Source organism: Colobus angolensis, unplaced genomic scaffold, assembly GCF_000951035.1.
Source record: "Colobus angolensis palliatus isolate OR3802 unplaced genomic scaffold, Cang.pa_1.0 Scaffold327, whole genome shotgun sequence".
Taxonomy (NCBI): domain Eukaryota; kingdom Metazoa; phylum Chordata; class Mammalia; order Primates; family Cercopithecidae; genus Colobus; species Colobus angolensis.
The window spans coordinates 751,602-772,186 of NW_012116566.1; the positions used below are offsets into that span (position 1 = coordinate 751,602).

At 43.7% G+C, this 20,585-nt stretch overlaps 1 protein-coding gene across 1 annotated transcript in view; it reads right to left on the reverse strand.

The window, feature by feature from the left end:
* Positions 1-20,585, reverse strand: part of TRIO (trio Rho guanine nucleotide exchange factor) — a 237,590-nt gene that overhangs the window by 52,238 nt on the left and 164,767 nt on the right. Inside the window, exons 33-35 of the mRNA XM_011951774.1 lie at positions 8,339-8,360; positions 7,477-7,492; positions 6,714-6,734 (exon numbers count right to left, since the gene is read on the reverse strand). Of these exons, the coding sequence (XP_011807164.1) occupies positions 6,714-6,734; positions 7,477-7,492; positions 8,339-8,360 (59 nt within the window). The remainder of the gene's footprint in view (positions 1-6,713; positions 6,735-7,476; positions 7,493-8,338; positions 8,361-20,585) is intronic.

The window sequence follows — 20,585 nt, forward strand, 5'->3', positions numbered from 1 at the left end:
AGAGATAAGGGACACCCAGTTTCTTCACCCATGTGACTCACTACACAGTGGTTTTTGGATCACAAAATTATCCTGTACTATAGGCGAGGTACAAAGCACCAACTGCTAGCAGAACCCTGCACTGCCCACAGCAGGTGGCAGACTTCAGAGTCACTTACTGTGCTGTGACTTAGAGACAAGCCCCGGATTTCCCACTGGACAGAGAGATAAGGGACACCCAGTTTCTTCACCCATGTGACTCACTACACAGTGGTTTTTGGATCACAAAATTATCCTGTACTATAGGCGAGGTACAAACCTTGTTAGGGTTGAGAAGAAGGGGCAACAGGAGGAGGAAGCATGGAAGGATCCCTGAAGGAGATGGCACTGAAGCTGGCCTTTGAGGGAGGTGGGCACAGGTAACCCAGGCACTGGGTCAGGAGAATGAATATAAGCTCCAGAAAGGCAGGGGCCTTGTCTGTCTGGGACCTGAGGTACTTCCAGGGCTCTCCACAGTGCCTGGCACACAGTAGGCACACAAGTATTACATGGAAACACCAGAAATCAACAGCCTAAAGAAACAGCAAGCTGATCCACAGCTCATATTTTAAGGACAGTCTTTTCTTTGACATAGATTCACAACTGCACAAGACAAGGAACTTTGAGTGTGGCCCGTGGGGAGGTCGGGAGACACCCTGGATGCCTGAGATGTGGCGAGGTGTCACCAAGGAGCTCCGCTGTGCCTTGGATAAACTGATGGAGGCCAAGAAAAGAAAAGGAAAAAAAAAAAAGACCCAGGCCCACTTATTTTAGTAAAATGAAATCAAGTGCAAGTCTTAACATTCATAAACAGAACACTTATCCATCACAACTAGTAGGACCTCAGTCAATAAATCAACCTCAGACATTTTTGGGTCTGTAAGTTAGAATTTGGTGGGAGTTGGCCTATATAGGAGTGGCATGAAGCCTAAGTGACACCTACGAAGTATTCTGACCTGGTCCCTCTGTCCACCCAGACTTGCAGGGCTACAGAGAAGCAGGTGCGCTCTCGGAAAAGAGCGTGCAGGGCAGGCAGGGACGCAGGGCAGCCCTGAAGCACACAGACTTCCCTACTGTTCAACAGATCCAGCGGCCCCTGCACGCATGAGAGAAGGAACCACAGTCAATTAATAATGCTTTGTGGCACCCAGCTGGCGTTACAAGGATGATTCCCAGGGCACTTAGCCTTGCCTGGGAAAGGAGCTGGTTGTAAAAATGGTTCAAAAAGAAAAGGAAATTAAATACGTCATTCCCCAGCTTCTCTCTGTGGGCTCAGCTGCAAGGCATTTGGTTCTGTGCACTTTGGGAAGCTGGTTCGAAAGAGATTTCCTGCTTACCTGGCAGGTTAAGCATTAAAAATGTGGCTGTGGCCTAAATGGTCCCTCCTAGAACCAGGAGGGGTCAGGGCTGCCCAAGGTGGGAGCTCACTGGTGCCACAGATGAAATGCAAAGGACTGTGTGACGCTGCCATTGACGAGAAGCAGCAGTTCTTCTCCCGAGTTCCTACTTACCAAATGACGGAAGTGACATTCTTTCATTTCACTAGAATATTTATGACTTAGAAAAATGCTAAAAGCGGTCATAAACTATAAGAAAAATTGTGTGGAATTTAAAAAAAATCTTACCTTGAGAAAAATTTTGTTTCAGAAGTGTGCAAATGTAGAGGGACAATTATGACCCCTTCTCTTTTTCTTTGTTTTTAACAAGAATGCTCAATTCTTCAAGCTATTTGACTCTCCTGGCGGTGGGGGGGACGACTCTCTTTTTTTTCCTTTTCACCATAGGAACTCCTTTGGCCTAAATCAATGGAATGTAACAGTGCACATCTATGCTCTTTGCTGGGTTGTGATACAATGTTCACATTAGGAGTTAAAAAAGCTTTAAAAGTCTTTAAACTTAATACCATCATTAACAGAATGAAATAAAGTATCTATTATTTTTAGCTATCTGAAGAATATACACTTTGCCCAGTAAATCAGCTATTCTGTTGCAAATTTTGAATTAAATCCCATGTCCTAATGGTATCTTGAGTAGAATTAAGGTCTCCAAAGTTACTGGGCACAGTATAAGGACATATCACACCATCAACACAGAGCTCTAGAATTCCGAAGTCTCCGTGGGAAGATCTTAAATTACTTTTGTGCACACAGTCGCCTTTCCCCAGAAGAGGTCCTGATGGCTGTGAACACAGGAGCATGAGGCCCCCTGCCCAGACGCCCACACCGTGCAGGCATGCTCCTATCCTTTTTGCACTGTGTCCTTACTTTCTAGCTCAGGATTTGACTGTGGATGGCTCAAACCCATAACAAGAGCAGCCCTCAGGAGGAGAGCCCTGTGGTCAGAGCCCCGTGTAATCGGTTCATGATCACATTTTCCTAGCTGGGCGACTGTGAAGGCAGGAAGCCAACCATGATCTTAGATTCCAGGACACCATGTCTGGTTGTTTCCAACTACATACCCAGGTGCCAGCAGGCAGCCTGGCATACACCTGGAGCTTAATGAGTATACGCTGAATAAATGACAATCAGGTGAGCCAACAAACCAGCTGCAAGGTATTATTTCTCAGCCTATGCATACTGACTGATAAGTCAACCACTATGAATGGTGATGTCCTGAGTTACTGGTATATCCTGATCAGTTTTGAAGTGAACATAAGTAACAACTAATTTTTGTCAAGTTCATGAGTTTGTGAATTATTTATTCAAAGATGATAATTCAAAGCAAATAAGGCAACCGTTCCAGCAACTCATCTCTCACTTGTGCTACTGCTTTGCTTTTTCAGAAGGCAGAGTCCAGACTAAGTGCATGTGAACACTGCCTGTCATGTAAAGCAGTGTGGGGGCGGGGGCTTAGGACAGAACTGACCTGAGAAATACCATGAAAGATCAATCTGGGCTGGGCGTGGTGGCTCATGCCTGTAATCCCAGCACTTTGGGAGGCCGATGCAGGTGGATCACTTGAGGTCAGGAGTTCGAGACCAGCCTGGCCAACATGATGAAACCCCGTTTCTACTAAAATTACAAAAATTAGTTGGGATGGTGGCGAATGCCTGTAGTCCCAGCTACTCAGGAAGCTGAGGCAGGAGAATCACTTGAACCCAGGAGGCAGAGGCTGCAGTGAGCCAGGATCATACCACTGCACTCCAGCCTGGGTGACAGAGTGAGACCCTGTCTCAAAAAAAAAAAAAAAAAAAGACCCATCTATTATGCAAAGAAATAGTTATTCATCTCTTGCCTTTCCCTCAACACACCATCTTGGAAGAAAAAAAGTCAACTCTCAGTCCTGCTTTTTCACCCCATCGCGAGCTTTCTTATCAACAAGAAGGCCTTCAGTTCCCACTAGGTCTGGTTTGGGAATGTGCTTCCCCCTTTTCAGCCTGGGGAAACCCACTGATCCAAGGCCCAGACGGATGATCCATAGGGGATGTCAGAAAGAAAGCTGGATTCATCAAAGGGCCTGAGTGAACCTGGCACTCCCACTCCACAGCAAACATTCTGGCATGTGAGTTTCCACATCTCACAGGGTTGTAACAGGATTCAATGAAATAAAGGGAACAAACAAGCTTTATACACTGTTAAGTGCTGTTTATAAATGTAGGATGGCTGAGGCATAAAGGACTCCATGATAGCACAGCACTCACCACACCGTATTTACATCAACTGTGAGTACCCAGAAAACAAGAATTAGGTTTCATCGCAATTAGATTTGTAACTGCAGGCCTAACGTGGTGTGTAGGATTTACTAAAAATCACTTTTAATATGAAGGATGAATGAAGCAATCTAGATGAATTACTTCTACTTCTATTTTTAAAATAGAACAAAGTAAACTTGAGCACAAGAAGATACTATCAGCACATCGCAGTCACTTAAAAAGATGTTCAGCTGTGCACATGAGAAAGCCATCTGTCATGTGCTTGAAGCACCAAGAAGAGAAAGTCAACTCAAGTTCATCCCTTCTTATTTTGAGGAGGGAAAAAATCCTTATGTAGATGGCTTCCTTGCTGAAATAGGAGTTCAAAAAAAGTCCATGCTAGATTTCTTTTTAAATAAAAAAAGAAAAAGAGGTAAAGAAAGAAGGGAAAGCAGAAGTTCTGACATTCAGCCCCACGCAGGGGAGAGTTTCACCATGTGAACACACAAAACGCGGGGACTGCCGGGAGGAGAGAGGCTGCTTTCTGGGCCCAGTCTGTAAATTTGGGACATCTGTGATTAATAAAAGCCTTAATTTTTTTTTTAAAAAGGAGGGAAAAGGACCATATCCTGCTGGTCGCAGACCAAGGAGGATCATGTTTCACTTTAACCCTCCCTTTATTTTCACAATGGTAAAAAAAGTCTTAAAGACTTCTGAGTGTTCCAGAGTAACAACTGCATTGCTGAGTAGAGTAGTAAGCTGAACTGAAAACTCCAGCCTGTGAAAAGGTTTCACCCAAATCTCTGCATGTCTTCTGTTTCTCAGTCTCACCAGCATGTAAGCACCAGAAGTGGCTTTTGCTGCTTTTGCGTGTGCTGTTTATCTGGAGTTTACAGTCTGCCTGGCACATGGAGGTTTCAATAGGTATTTGATTGGTATGGTCTTTGCAGATGAGTGGACACTCAAGGCCAGGGGGCCGGGGTTCCACTAACACCCCTGCCACCTGCCGGGTGTGGGTTCTTATGAGTTAATGACCCCCGTTTTGCTTGTTTCCTGATGTGTAAAATGACAGTGATTCCTCTAGCCTTACCAGGCTGCTGAGGGGAAAGGTATGAAAAAGGTCTTTGTAAACTTATAGACTAACACAATATGAGGCAATACTCACATTGATGTGTAGGAAAAAAGCTGCAAAAGGCTGAGGAAGAAAGCAGGACGAAGCAGAGTGGTGAGATGACGAATCTAAGGACAAGCACCCCAGGCCCAGAGTGGGAAGAAGAGCTGGGGCTGTGAAGGCCGGGCCTCCTTGGACAGCCAGGGTCACAGGCCCCACAAGGTCACCATGCCTCTGCTATGACTGGCAGCCCTCATGGCAAATAACATCAGCCAAACATGCACACATGTGGGGCCGCTGATGACAACCAGGGTGTTTCTGATCAGACAGAGCCACTGCACGATGCCCTGCTCAACAGCGGGAGAGTTCCGGCGAACATCTGTCTTGCATTTCACATTCTCCACGCTGTCTCCCCCAAAGGATTTTAGCTAGTTTATGTTAAAGACAGATATTCCCATCTTACTGTCCATTGTAGGTGTTCAAAAATATCTGTCAAATGAACAATGAAATGATGTCTTTATAAAACCTCTAACCAGGATAAAGCACAACTCAGAGGCAAGTTCTTGAAGCAAAGGGCTAGTTTAAAATTCTAGTTGTGAGGACTTAAAGAAATGTTCACTTAGCAGTTACTGCTATGTGCTGATGAAAGCTAATTCAAAGACACTTTGCAGCAACTGCTTCTAATGTCTGCAAATAACTCCATCAGACTATTTGAAGAGAGGGCAGTCAGGGTGTAATCAGGTATAACTGACCTATAGCAATTAATCAAACTTCTGTCTTGTCAAGAATTTGATGCAGTAAATCACATTTTTATTCAGGAAGTTCTTCTACCATACAAGGGAGGTTGTAAGGCAAATTTGAAAATCAGATCTATAAATTACTTAGAAAGAATAACCAAATTCTTAGCTTAATGACTGTTGACTGTGTTGGTTCAAACGTTCTAGAGCAAAATTTCTGAGTAAATGATTGTCATCTCTACACTTTCCAACTGGATTTTAATTCCATGCTTTTGGAATCAAGGTAGCATTTTTTTTTTTTTTTTTTTTTTTTTAATAAAGAAAAGACCACAGTGCACTAGAAATTCTCTTGCAGATCACATAAAAACTGAGTTAATCTGTAAGTTATTCCTCTGGATGCAACTTCCAGGGACTGCATCTTCTCTTTATCTTACATGGTGATTATAACCATCCCCTGGGCAATGCATATTAATTTAAAATGATGATGATGAGACAAAGCTGGAGTATTACTTGAGAAATCTTAAGCAACTGACTTGCCCAGTGATACTGCTACTCTTTTGGTGGTTCACAATATACAAGTATTTTAAAAATATTTCTCCAAATGTAAATCTATATTCTATTTGTGAGTTAAGTATCTGGAAAGGTTTCTTGGCTGACTTCTATGTGTTCATTCCAGATACCGTGCTCTTACATGTGTTTCGTGTATCGTGTGTCTGTGAGTACTAGTGAGTCTTAATTTGTTCCTCTGGAAAAGAAAGATTCATCAGGCGTTGAAACACCAGATTTAGAATGGACACTGCGTCCCCAGGGGTTCTCTGCTTCTCTGCACATACCTGGGTTTCAGGGCTTTATTCTGGGCTGCAACTGTTTGTTATGCTGTCATGTCAGCATGGGAAATCTTTACAAGAGCCAGAGAGGCAGAGAGCGTGAGTTTGGGGGATGGTAATGACTGAAAATGTGACAAAAGACTATTAAAAGCAAATTCTACATACTGCACAGTGGGTCCTAAATGCAAAAATATGAACTCTGTCTTTGCTTTCAAATATGAATCGAACACAGAAAACACGAAGGAGAAAGTTAAATTCCCCAGCTTTTTTTTTTCTTAAATGATCCCAAGATTCAACCAGAGGCCCAACACAGCACTGCCACGGCTCACGCTGTAATGAAGAACACATGGTCTTTGCTGCCTGAGAAAATGCACATAAATGACCAACACTTCCACCGTTCTCTGAGCAGCCTTCTCCCACAAATTCAGTGGGGAGCTTTCACCAGCAGACACCTCCAGGTGACCCTGAATGCCAGAACACAACGTAATCCCTGGCATCAATTAAAACCAGCCCAGTGAAAAACAACTGCTCTTCTTTGTCAGTTCTGAAAACGAGAACACACAGCGGTCTCCCCATTTTGGGCTAGTCTTCCTGAGTCATGTCATGAAAAGAGAATAGCTTCATCACTACTCAGAGTGAGAAGTCCCAGAGATACGAGGCCGGTCATGTCGATCTCACCAAACAGAACAAGCCAACGGAAGTCGCACGTACACACTGGCTCTTTCACTCTTATTCTCAGTGTCGTTTCTGAAAACACTGAAAACATTACATAAGCATTGGAAAATGCAGCTATGTAGACAAATGCAAGACTTTGAGCATCATTTTTCCTCTCAAGCTGATTCTTGGAAGGGGAATGCTAATCTATCAGCATTTCTGGTCAGGAAACCATTTCATTCTAAAGGTCCTTCTTTTTATTTTCACCACTGAAATTGCCAATAAAGAAACGTGAAGAAATTAAATGTAAATGAAAACAGACGGTAAGATCCTTTGCTTGGTTAATCAGACGCACAGGATCTCACATATTGCCAAAGTGAAAGAGTAAAACACCTCAGAAATAAAATAAATGAAGAAAGAGTTTAATTACTGACAGTGGATAACAGTAAAAAGGTGCCAGTGTGGATCAACGTAAGGAATTAAAACAAGGCTGGAGACTTGAATTATACGTGTCCTGAACGGAGCAGGACCTGGCTGGCCTGAGCTCAGGAATGCTTTAGAAACACATGGTCTGCAACTGGTGGGCAGTTGATCACTAGGCTGCTGGCTGCCTGGAAAAGATGAGCCTATAGCTGTTCTGCCTTGTGACCAGCAGCCGAACAACAAGAGGCTGACGTAGGAATCAAGTGGTGGCTGTTGGGCTAGTCTTAGTGAGTCATGTCTTGAAAGAAAATGGCCTTATCACCACCCAGAGTGAGAAGTCCTAGAGAGAGAGGCTGGCCGCGCTGATCTCACCAAATAGAACATGCCAGTGCCAACGGAAGCCGCCTCCCTGGGACTTTCTCGGCTTCCCACTGCACTGCCTCCCAGCAGAGATGGGGCCGAGAGGGCGTCCTCATCCCGCCGGCTGCGGAAGCAGTCTGTTCTGCCTGCCTCATCTCCCATTTCCTTCCTGAGGTGAGATGGGGTGAACCAGGCGGACCCGGGTTGATGGCTCACCTGGCAGATGGCCACACATTGTTAAAAACCACAATGTCATAAAAAATCACTAGGTTGTAAAACAGTTTTCTTCTTTTTTAACCCAACTCTGTAGGCCGAGGCTTACTTTTTAATGCGATCTTTCTCTACTCTGGACAAATACTGACTTGACTGAGGGGAATGTCTAGGCCATATTGCTGTCTTGAAATGATAGGGCCATTTTCACTGCTTTCTAAGCGAGCCAGCCCCTAAAATATATTTTTTGGGAAGATGCACAGTATGCTTTTTCTGTAACCAAAATAAGCTATAACAAAAGGAAAAAAATCCCTAAGGAACTATCGTACCAGTGATTACTGGGAGGGGACTTGGACTCATTCCTGACTTTTACACAAGGACAAAAGCAGATAGCCTCGCTGGGTGAAAGAGAGACACTTAAAAACAAATTCCACATAAATGAAACCAGAAAGACACACACACATCCTGCCAGCTGAAGACATCCATGCCCAGCACTTTCCGCTCCCCTCCTAATGCACAATCCACATGGCTCTTTAGCACTGGCTGGGGGTAGCAGACGGTGGAAAGGTGATGTCACGTCAGTCCTTGTGGGGAAAGTTCTCCAGCCAGGGAGCAGCCCCACTGCCCGCATCAAGCCCCAATGTGGCACTGTTCCAGGGCCCTCTTTTCAGCCTGACAGCAGAGGTCAGGGGAGATCCGGTTCCCTGCACCTCTCCTGCATGACAGAACAACAGGCATAAGGCCATGTCTCGGCCTGCTGCGAGACAACCCTCGCTCTGATGGAGGCTCTGAGGGCGAGGATGCAGCATGTGACCCCATATTCCCCCAGGCCCCGCCAGGCAGGCAAGGAGCAACAGCCTGCTGCGGCACTCTGGGCTCTGGTCTGTTTAAACGCTCAGAAAGCAAGAACTTCTGAATGCTCCTCTAGTTGTTCGGCGTTTTCAGATGTTTCTGATCCTCTGTGTTCCCAAAAAGTCAAATAGCTGTTCTTTTCACAAAATTACCCAAGATTCATATAACTTATACAAAGAAAGATTATTAAACAAACAAATTCAGCATGGGTATGAGACTATTATTTTGTGTACTGCTGACTGAGGGATAATGAAGTTCTCCCTGTTATAAAATAATGGGTGCTTGATTCTTAATTTCTTTATATGGGAAGTTATTCCCAAGGATATACAGTACTTACTATTGTCTTGAATAGACAACCATCATGTAAGGAAACAAAGTTAATTTTGGGGGAAACGAGCAGTTCCACGATGCTCACACACCCTTCTGTCCATCTGAGTCTGCCTTCCAGAGGCGCTAACTCAGCTAAGAGACATGAATGTTGAACCCATGGGCATAATAGTTCTTGACATTAAACATGGAATGTTAGAAATGAAAGATCTAATCTTATGTGAAGAAGGCGTATGGAAGTGTATTCTTCATAATGAATATTTATTTTTGGTTAATATCTTCCTATTATTTGTTGAAAAAAATGAAATCACTTTGGCTGCTTTGTTAAAGAGGACACCAAAGATGTTGGGGGCAGGGTGCTATATGCAGATTTTTTTAAAAGTTGAAACATGTCTTTAAATGAAGCAGGTGGCACAGAAAGACTCTCCCAGGCAAAATGGTTTTAAAAATTGTGCAATTAGTGTTTTAAACTACATGATTTATTTCAGGAGGTGAATGATTTCTCTTCATTCATGTATACATTTGTTATTATTTTAAAAAATGTATACCAGATTCAGAATGCTAGCATGGAAACATTTTTTACCTACATTCAAGAAAATGTACTATAAACCCTGCTAACTTATACATGTTTTCACAGAGCCACACGACAACATACCCATTTTAATGCAGCATTAAGGGAAAAAAACGTGGTTTTGGAGTATTCTGCAATGAGCCTGCCAAGTACTATCTCCATTTATTTATTTATGAGACAGTCTCACTGTGTCACCCAGGCTGGAGTGCAGTGACTCGATCTTGGCTCACTGGGACCTCTGCCTCCCAGGTTCGAGTGATTCCCCTGCCTTAGCCTCCCGAGAGGCTGGAATTATAGGTGCCCGCCACCACACCTGGCTAATATTTTTGCATTTTTAGTAGAGACAGGTTTTCACCATGTTGGCCAGTCTGGTCTTGAACTCCTGATCTCAAGTGATCTGCCCGCCTTGGCCTCCCAAAGTATTGGGATTACAGGCGTGAGCCACCACTCCCGGCCACTTTACACTGTCTACAGCGAAGGTTAGCTAAAGTTTCAGAGTTTCAAGGGATGGAATATGAGCTTAGAAAGAGCTACAGCTATGCAGAATGAGGAACCAGAAGATTATTTCTCCCCAATAAACCACAAAGCATTATATTACGCAATATATGTACATTATATTATACAGTCCCTGGTTGTTTAATTCAAAAACAAAGAAACGAAAGCTGTAACCAATTAGGAATTCCTTTTATATTTGAGTAACTCCCCCATCAAAAGCAAAATGCTGCTCAACTAAAGCTAATAAGCAAAGTAGCACAGACTGGAGACGGTAGAACATCCCCATGTGCATGCACCCCGCAAGTACTGTCTACTCCCAAGCACACAAAGCATTAAGGGATGCAACGCCAAGACCTGAACTAATTTGATTTTATGACATCTTGCCTCCCTCTCTTCCCCCTGCCCACCCACATGCACTGAATGGCACTGCATTTTGTTTTTCATATCACCATTTTGTCATTTCTTGAGGGCTGTCCCCCACTTTTTTGGGGTATCACACACTAAAACCACCGCAACAATAAAGGCCAAAGACAAAAAGAAAAGAGGGTCGGAGCGACTGCTTTTGGCGTTCTCCAGGTATCCCACACGGGGTTCGAATGCTGTCTCTCCCATGCTGCCAGTGCCTCGGGAGAAGGCGGCTTTCTAAGAATCTCCCGCACCTTCCTGTCCTAAGTCTTCCTGTGAGGAACTCTTCCCTGCCTGTCAAGCCTGGGAGTAATCACAGTGAGCCCAGAGGAAGGGAGCGAGGGAGGGAGGGAGGGCTGGAGTTATTCCAGGCAGAAACAAAGCAGGCTCCGAGATGGAGACAAAGGGAATGAAAGGAACGCCTCTGCTAAGAACACCAATTAACAGCATGGATCTTGTCCTTGGCTGAAGCAGTGCCCGTGGTGGATGAAAGGTACGGCCACGGACCGGAGGTGGCAGTGGGAAATAAGCAGACCGCCCCTGCATGGGGCCGGGGCTCAGAGTGCCTGGGGTGGGCACTGTGCTGTCTTTCTTTTTAGCTGGAGAGAGACAAAGGGAAAAACATTCCATGTTCAGTTCCTACGTCATAATAAGCACATCCCCTTTTTTTTAATGAAGAGTTCCTTATTCAACTGCAGGCCGGCTTCTGTGCCTCTGGGCCACTTCTTAAAATAATCCATCAGCTTTCAAGGATAAAAGAGGAAGGGGAAGTTGCCTTAGGGCTAATATATTTTGTCTCAGAAGTTTTTCAAAGGCTGTATCCTTGACAGAAGAGTAACTCTAGTCTTCTCAGGCTGATAGGTACAGGTCCATTTCACCACAATAGGAATTGTTGATTTTAACAAGAAGTAACAATAGAAAGGTTTTTCAACTGTGCATCTGAGAAACTGGACAATGGATATGATTGAGATGGTTTCTTATAGTCAAATATTAAAAGTATCAACAAAAGAAGCCTCATTTTACACATAAACAGACTAGAAGATGTGTCCAACATGATTCGTGGCTGCCTAAGGGTGCTATGTCCCCTTCTGCTGCTCGCTGTGTCTGGGAGTTTTCCACTTAGCACATATACTTTCAGAAAAACTAGATATTGGGCGGGGTGGGGGGTGGGGTATGTGGTTTGCTCACATTTGTATGGTTTTATATGTGAATTGCAAAAACTCAATAGGAGCATCTTTATGGCTGCCCAGCCCCCACTGCTACTCCTTGGAGACAGGAAGGGGAAATGAGGAAGCCTCCATGGATGAATTACATGGCTTGTTACCCAGCTCCCAGGCCGACTCCTTCTGCTTATGGACTTGCTCACGTGCCCCTGAGGCCAACTCTGAGCACCTGGAGGAAATTCTTCAGAATGAAAAGCTATAAATTTGTGTTCCCCCGAAATCTAGCTGAAGAGATATACTTAGAAAGAGCACATACCAAAGAGAGATTACAGTTAAATGAGAAGGGTGCCTGCTCCTTGTCTAGAAACAAGAAAAGAATTCCCAAACTAGGAAAAGCCACTTTGCCCGAAGGCTCCTAACCTGGGACCTTTGGCTTCTTGGGCACTTTTGGGAGAGGTTTCAGTCTAATTTTAATATTAACTTCAAAAACATTCTAATATTTCAAGATTTTATATTCACTCTAAAAAAAGGCTATAATACCAAATAACTTCAAGTTTCTTTGCTTCTTAGCTAAAAATATATACAAATCAAATTCAATGTGTAACACTTTTTCTTTTTTTAACATGGAAGCGAGGGAACAAAATTATTTTAAAAATGCAGTTTGCTTAAGATGAAATAAAAAGAGCCTTTAATGTAGATTTTGGAGAGCATAATAACCATAATAGCAAACATTCTCTATCTTTTTGTTTGTTTGTTTGTTTTAAACAGATGAGGAAACTGCAGCTCAGCGAGATTATCAAGAACTTTTAAGATCACACAGGTAGGACACACTGGCTTCTACAGTAACATACCATTCCCACTATCCTATAATGCACATCCTGTCTCAAACCACTCACTTAAAGATATTTAAAGGGCAAAAAAACAATTTGAGATAGAATTTAGTTTGCACAGCAACTTGTATGAAACAATCAGTCTTCACAGTTGAAACAATCCAACATTGTGACAAGTACTTCTGTGGTTTTTGATTATTCACGTGAAACTGAATATTCCATGTACTGACAGCTTTAATGTGACGCAGGACTGTTCATCTACTTGGATACTTTCAGAATAGATTCATATTATGTATTTCTTCAGCAAAGAAATTTCTTTATACTATATTTAGTCTTTGGAATGTTTCCCTTTAATTTATAAAAACAAAAATTGCAGTGGTGAGAATCCATATTCCCAACCAAAACAGAAGAAAAAAAGACTTCAAGAGAATTCAAGAATTCTAAAGCACACAGTTCACTTTGTATAAGAGTCTGTTCAGTGTTAAGGAGAGTCACCAGATTGTGTTTTCCCTGAGCTTGAGTCAGGGGAATACGTATAGCACTGGAATAGATTCCATCTGTCCTATAAAAGGGCATACTGATTTCAGAATGAGAACCAACCCAAAAGTTCCACTCTCTTATCCGCAGAACTGGGCTCTCTCATTGGAAACGTCATAAAAGAAGATTTACAGTTCTTCTTGACCTTACCTTCTCTGATTTTCTTCACAATCACTTAGCAGTGAAAGTCTCCTGGCTCATGTCTGTGTAAGTTATTGACGATGGCAATGTCAGCAAATAAAACAGGCTTCTGTGCAGATTACTCCAAGCAAGACTGGTTCACATTTGGGCAGGGGAATGCCCCACTGAATGTCAGGAAGTAGGAAAACTGCCTTTTCCCAAAGTACTCTAACACATGAAGCCCCAGACTGCTTGCAGGTGGAAGAGGCTTTGTAATCACACTCAGTGATTTCATGGGCACTGTAAAGTTACTCTGGAATTTATTTCTTGGCTGCTACCCAGAATCATTCTTCCTTTTAAAATGTGATGCATATATATTTCCTCATAATCAATTTAATAGGTAAAATCAGAATATTAAAACATCACTCTGATATAACAGCATTCAGGAAATTGTCTTGAAATTACTCTAAGGGTTAGAAAAGGATGGGCAGGCACTTTCTACACACACACATGTATATGCCTGAATTTCACTTTCTCTTATCTATCCTTTATTTTGAAGTGATCATTTTTTGTTCAGGAAATCCCACAGGTCGTCAATTTTTCTTAGGAATTTTTGCTAGCTTAAAAAATTCTGAGGTGACAGCTTGAAGAACATCACCTAGACTTCCTAATAGTTTAAGAATTACCAACAAATATATATAGAGAGAAACAAAAAATGTTACAGCACAATTATCCTCCAGTATTTTAAAAAGCAAATTTAATAATGTCCCTTGAGAAGAATTCTGAAGGAATTAAAATAGCGCTAAGATTCAAAAATTCCCTCTACAGAAAGAATGCTATGTCTTTACTATCCATTACTCTTTAGAAAAATTGTTCATTAAAATATTTTGTTCTAAACTTTGGGGATGTTTATAATATCCCGAGGGGCATGCTCTATTGTTACTCCCACTTTGCAGACAAAGAAAAAGAAGTTCAGAGAAAGAAGGTAATTTAGTCAAGATTCAGAGCTAGCTAGTGGCTGAGGCATCAAATCAGACTTTTGATGTGACCAGTTGTTCTTTGCACCGCACAGAAATTACTACATTCAATTAGGAGAGCAGACACATCATCTACTTTAACCCACCCAGTGCAGGAATTCCTAGTGCACAGAGTCCTCGAGGACTTACCCAGCTTGCGCACCTGCAGACACGGAGGTCACCATCTCTGAGTGGTAAAACAATTAACATAAAGATGACAAAAAGAACCTAGGGTCAAAGACTTTTTAAAGGTTCTGTGAACAAAAATACAATGAGTATTACTGAAAATGATGTTAAGAACCACACATGCAACATTCACGCAGCCAACACTTACCTCCTAATATTCCATGAACAAATGGGTAAAGTAGCACCACTTCCCCTTCAGATGCCCAATACATATTTTCTGTGCCTCCCTTTTGATCCGACACCCCACCCTCTGTCTTTGGGGGGGTCCCTCCATCCCCAAAGACCCTTCTCCACTGAGCTCTTAATAAACTAGAAGTGCCCCGTACGTCTCAGCAGATCCCCTTGGCTCTCTGCATCTTGCCGCCCACTTGTGAAGCACATACACGGATAACGGCTGGCAAGAAAGTCAAAGCAAACACTGAAAGTGACCCAGGCCACGACCCAAATTCTGGTAGAGAGCATTCCTGCTGGCACGCAGGTGGCACCCTGTGAGAGACTCCTTTTTTTGGCCGTATGGTCTGGACAGATGGCTGTCAAAGGTTACTGACACAAAGCTGGCCTCCGGAGCAGGGCAGCGTTCATGGACATCTGCAGACTCGACTCCCCTCACCTTGCCTCTTTTGTATCCTGTTGCCTTTTTCCTCAAAGTGAAGCTTACCGACCTCTCAAATAACCTTTACAGGAATCACATCTTCATGTCTTTCCCCCAGTTCTGCATATAAAGCCAGAATGTGGCACAGACACTCCCTTGAATACAATGGCAATGCTGGAAGCATCCCTCTCCCCAGTTAACTTCGTATTATCTTATCATATGGCTGTAGTTCTCATGGTGAGCCAGAGTCTAAATATGTTAGGACATGTCGTTTTCTCTAGTCTGAAAAACTCCAAACAAAATTAAACCCGAAACAGACATAAAGCCAACTAAAATCATAAGGCGATTTGTAGCATAGATTACTTTACACTGTTTACATGCCATTTACAAGAAAAAGGGATAACCAAAAGCAGTCTCCAGACATTAAAAAGGTCTTACAACACACAATGGAGGTGCAGTGCTCTGTTCCCAGTTGCTCCTCACATTCCCAGTGGTCCCCCCACAAACCATCTCCAAGACACAGCCCCCTCCCAAGGTGGTCAGCACGGAACACGTTTCAGGTTCCAAGCACAAAACATTTGTTTTAAAGGACATGTCAATCACTGAGCAGCCGCTGGAAAGAAAGCAGGCAGAGAGAAAGCAGTGCCAGCCCGAGCATCTGCAGCGAGCTTGTGTACCTAGGTCGAGGATCCAGTATTTGCAGGTGCCCGGCTGCCCGCCGCCGCAGTAGGCTGAACTGACAGAGGACAGTGAGTCCAGCGCGTCCACTGGCTTCAATCCGTTGGGCATGGTGACGGGAGCCGGCTGGAGGCTAAAGGTGCGGAACCCCTATCCTACCTCTCCCACCACAGCAGCTAGAGCCACCCGCTTGGCAGCAAAAGCAGAGACCAGCTAAACAGACACTCAGACACAGACCGGGACGCGACAGGGACAGGCACACAGCCTGGCAGTGTGTAGCTCCGCCGGCCCAGCGCGCGCCTCTCCCTCGCTGGCGTCTGAGCGCGCGCGCTGCAGTTGGGTTTCACAAGTGGGAATACCCAGACGCAGTGGATTTCATTCTACCGCACTGATTCTAATTGGAGCTCAAGGAAATTCTTCAGGCACCCTGGAAACCAGATGTCTCTCCTCGCCTGCACTAGCCAGAGCTGCAATTTCCTTACTCAGTGAAATGTGAAGTGACAGTTGCCCTCCCCACGCAGGCCGTTCTGAATGGCTTCCCTGACTCGGGCTTTGTGTACATCTGGAGGGAGGTCCGCCCTGAGACTCACACACCAAACAGCACCTCCTGATGTGACTTGATAAAAAAAAGAAATGTAATGCAGTCTAATAGCCAACTGGTTACATCACTGTGCGGTAACGCTGCTCCTCACTTATTAAAAACATATCTTCATTCTTCCTCACAGGAAGCAGCCAGAGAGCTGAAAATGTAAATTCTTGCATGTGAACTGTAAGGAGTTTTTAGAAAAGCGTATCTTAGAAGTTCTTTCTTGTCTTCCTTGGAAACTGGATCTTTTCCTCAGCCGAGAAACATTCTTACTCTCTCTTTGAAAGTTTCCATATGCTCGCATCCTTGTCCCACACCACACAATAGCTTCAGAGGAGAACGTTCACTGCGTGGGAACTGCGGGGTCTGACTTCCAGCTTCCGTGGTGTGCGCGCTCCCCTGTTCCTCGCTGCCCTCCACGCTAGACCTGGGTGCTCTTGCCTTGGTCTGACGAAGAGTCACCTGGAATATTCTCCACATATCTCAACCTGTAATGTGGCTCTGAGCTGCTTACAATGTCTTTGAGGAAGTGTTATTTGTTGAACCTTAAAAAAACATGTACTATCTTGAATTCTTTATATTAATAATTCTTCTCATGTCTGCTTTATCTGACTTGACAGTATAAACAATTTTATTTGTGCTGTTTTATACGGCTTTGCTAACAAGAATGTTGCCTTTTTTTACTTCCTCAGTTAAAAAAAAAAAAGTTAAATTTTGGTTTTCTCCCCACCCCTACATTTGTTGCAAAACAAATTTTTTAAATCCTCAAAGGAAAAAAGGCTGTGAAAACAGCACAGACTTCTAGTTTCTGAGTTTAAGACAATTAACTACTATAAAAATCAAGATGCTACATCCAGGGCACCCAGAGAAAACTATCTCAGGTACTACAACGGCTCTCTCACAAACTGCTGCAGAGAGGAGTCTGGCATTTATGGGCCCATGTTAGGCTACATATTCTTCTTAAAACACCAAAAGCAAAGCATAAGGCTGTTTTTCCCTTTAAATGGTCCCGTGATAGATCCAGATGGTGGGTCTATGCCAGGACCCAGCGAGAGGCCGAGTTCTGCACAGAGCACATTTTATGTAAGAGAAGAAAACTTTATTGCCAAATAAATAACCTCCTCTTTTGTTAGCAAAAAGCACTAAAAATTATGACCTAAAGGAAATCAAGTTAATTGACATTTTAAGGTTTCAGTTACTACAACCGTTATTAAAAAGTTTACTTTGTCCCTTTCCAAAAATATGGACTGCCAACACGGGCCATTAATTTAAAAACTAAAAAGAGCTGTCAGGAAATTTAATTACTTTATGTGTAATATAAGTTCTCTATGAAAGAAAAGAGGATTAAGCTTAAAAATGAGTAAAATAATTTTGGCTAAAGATGTATGGGAAATTTCCCTAGGGACTGATTACTTCAAATCTCAAGTTTGGGCCGGGTGCGGTGGCTCTCGCCTGTAATCCCAAAACACTTTGGGAGGCTGAGGCGGGTGGATCACGAGGTCAGGAGTTCGAGACCAGCCTGACCAATATGGTGAAACCCCGTCTCTACTAAAAATGCAAAAATTAGCTGGGCATGGTGGCACATGCTTATAATCCCAGCTGCTCAGGAGGCTGAGGCAGGAGAATCGCTTGAACCCTGGAGGTGGAGGCTGCAGTGAGCTGAGATCGTGCCATTGCACTCTAGCCTGGGTGACAGACTCCATCTCAAAACAAAAACAAAAACAAAACCCTCAAGTTCACATCTGTCAGAGGTGTAGCATCGCAGAGATGAGGGAGTGAGGTCTGGGTCCCCTCCTTCCTTCCAGTCATGTAGGTGAGAGACTGCGGAGCGCATGACATAGGACAGGGCATTTTATACAGTAGATAAAGAGAAATTATCTCAATTAAAGACAGGCCCCGAAGGGCGACAACCTGAGCCACTAGACAGAAAGATGGCACCAGCGGAAATGCGGAGGTAAATGACCGATGGGAGAGGAGGCGAGGCAAAAGGAAAGGGGGGATGTCCAAAGCACTGGCAAAATCTCCCTGGAAATAAGTTTTGACGCCAAGGCCTATTTCTACCATGGTGGCATGGCCAGGGATCTGGTCTGAGCATCTGAACAGACTCGGTTCAGGAGAAGGCAGCCCAGGGGCTAGCGACCTTAACATTAAGACTGTGGGAAGAAACGCTGGTCCAAAACTGTGGCTGTGAGGGTGGGAAGCAGAAGGAGGTGAACACAGGTGGGTGACTTGGTTAACTGAGAACAAATTATAGAAGCGACAATGTGATGTGACCAGAAAGGAAACTGGAAGCTACTGAAAGGCTTGAGAAAGGGGAGAATGAGGTTAAAGCTTTGAGTCTTTAACCTCATTTGATCCGCTGAATGAGTCTACCTGCAGTGTGAGAACATTAGCAAGTAAGTAAAGGGAGTCAGGAAATGATGACAGAAGCCTGAATTGTCAATGAACAGGACCTAGAAAAGGAATGAAGCAGTGAGACAGGTTTAGTGCAGATGGAGTTGAATTTTGCAAAGAAAGGAGATGTGAAAATGGAGCGAATGGGGTGGGTCAGCGACAAACGTCACAGGCACTTGGCAGAAGAGAACGTGTGTAACGTAGGCATTTAACGGAGTTTGTAAAGGAAAACAAGAGCTTCTGTTTTTTGGTATTTTTGATAATCGTTGACATTTGAATTTGATGGCTGGACATACAATTTAAAATGTCGCAGAGAGAACAGAAGATCCATCAAGATAGTGCTGCTTTAAGGACGTGACGTTTGACTCTGAGGACCAAAGCCAGAGATGCTGGGAAGAAACAAAAGGGTGGTATCTATGTCAAGCAAACTGGGCACTGACTCTTAACATCATGGCCATATTTCACATCCCCCCGAAACAAATCATTACAATCCACCAGGATGATGGGGTTACGGGCTGAACTGTTTATTCCCAAATTCCTATGCTGATGTCCTGGACCTCGGAATGCGACTGTGCTTTGAGGCAGAAATTTAAAGAGGTGACTGAGTTAAAACGAGGTCCTTAGGGTGGATCCTCGTCCAGTATGCCTGGTGTCCTCACAGCAAGAGGAGATGAGGGCACAGACATGCATGGAAGAAAGGCCCTGTAAGACACAGGGAGAAGATGGCCACGTTCTTGCCTCTGCAAGCCAAGAAGAGAGGCCTCAGGAGAAACTTCCTCTGCTGACACCCTGATCTCTCTCAGTCTCCAGAAAATAAATTTCTGTTGTTTGAACCAGGCAGTGTGTGGTACTTTGTTGTGGCTGCCCCAGGCACAACTCATCAGGGCACATGTGTGTGAGGGGTACTATACTCCAAATGGAATATAAACACAGAAACCAATGAACCCAGCTGAACAACACCACCCCGAGGTGGGTGGGGAAGAAAAGAACTAACCTAACTTTGAAAAAGAGCTTTCTGATTGTATACTGTAAAACCAAAGGAAAAAACCTGTAAGTTTCTCGAACGAGTATGGGTTAGCAATTCTGAAACTACTATAGTGAGAATGGGTGGAGTTGAGTCTTAAAGTCATAATTAGTTAAAAATTCAATTTCCAAACAGGAAAGGAAAAAAAAGAACTTTTAGAATAGGACTGAACAAATAATTATACTCCGGAGAATGAAATCCAGGTGTCTTACTATCAAAGAAAGAGGTTACAAATGAGGAAAGGAAGAAGGTTAGAATAAAGCCTGTGTTGACAGATTGCAGGTGGACATTTCAGCATGATGTAAACTCATACACACACATACAGGAGCCTAGTGGAGCTGTGAGAAAAGGGCCACCACCCTCCAGAACCCCAGAATGGCAGATCCACTGACACAGCTTGCACCGTGTGCCTGGAAAAGCTGCAGACAATGCCAGTCCGTGAAAGCAACCAGGAGGGAGGCTGTGCCCTGCCAAGCCTCAGGGGCAGAGCTGTCCAAGACAGTGGGAACCCACCTCTTATATCAGCATGACGTGGATGTGAGACATGGAGTCAAAGGAGATCATTTTTGAGTTTTAAGATTTGACTGCCCTGCTGTATTTCAGACTTGCATGGGGTCTGTAGCCCCTTTGTTTTGGCCAATTTCTTCCATTTGGAATAGTTGTATTTACCCAATACCCATACCCCCATTGCATCTAGGAAGTAACTAACCTGCTTTTGATTTTACAGGCTCATAGGTGGAAAGGACTTGCCTTGTTTCGGATGAGACTTTCCACTGTGGACTTCTGAGTTACTGCTGAAATAAGACTTTGGGGGCCTGTCTGGAGAGTATGATTGCTT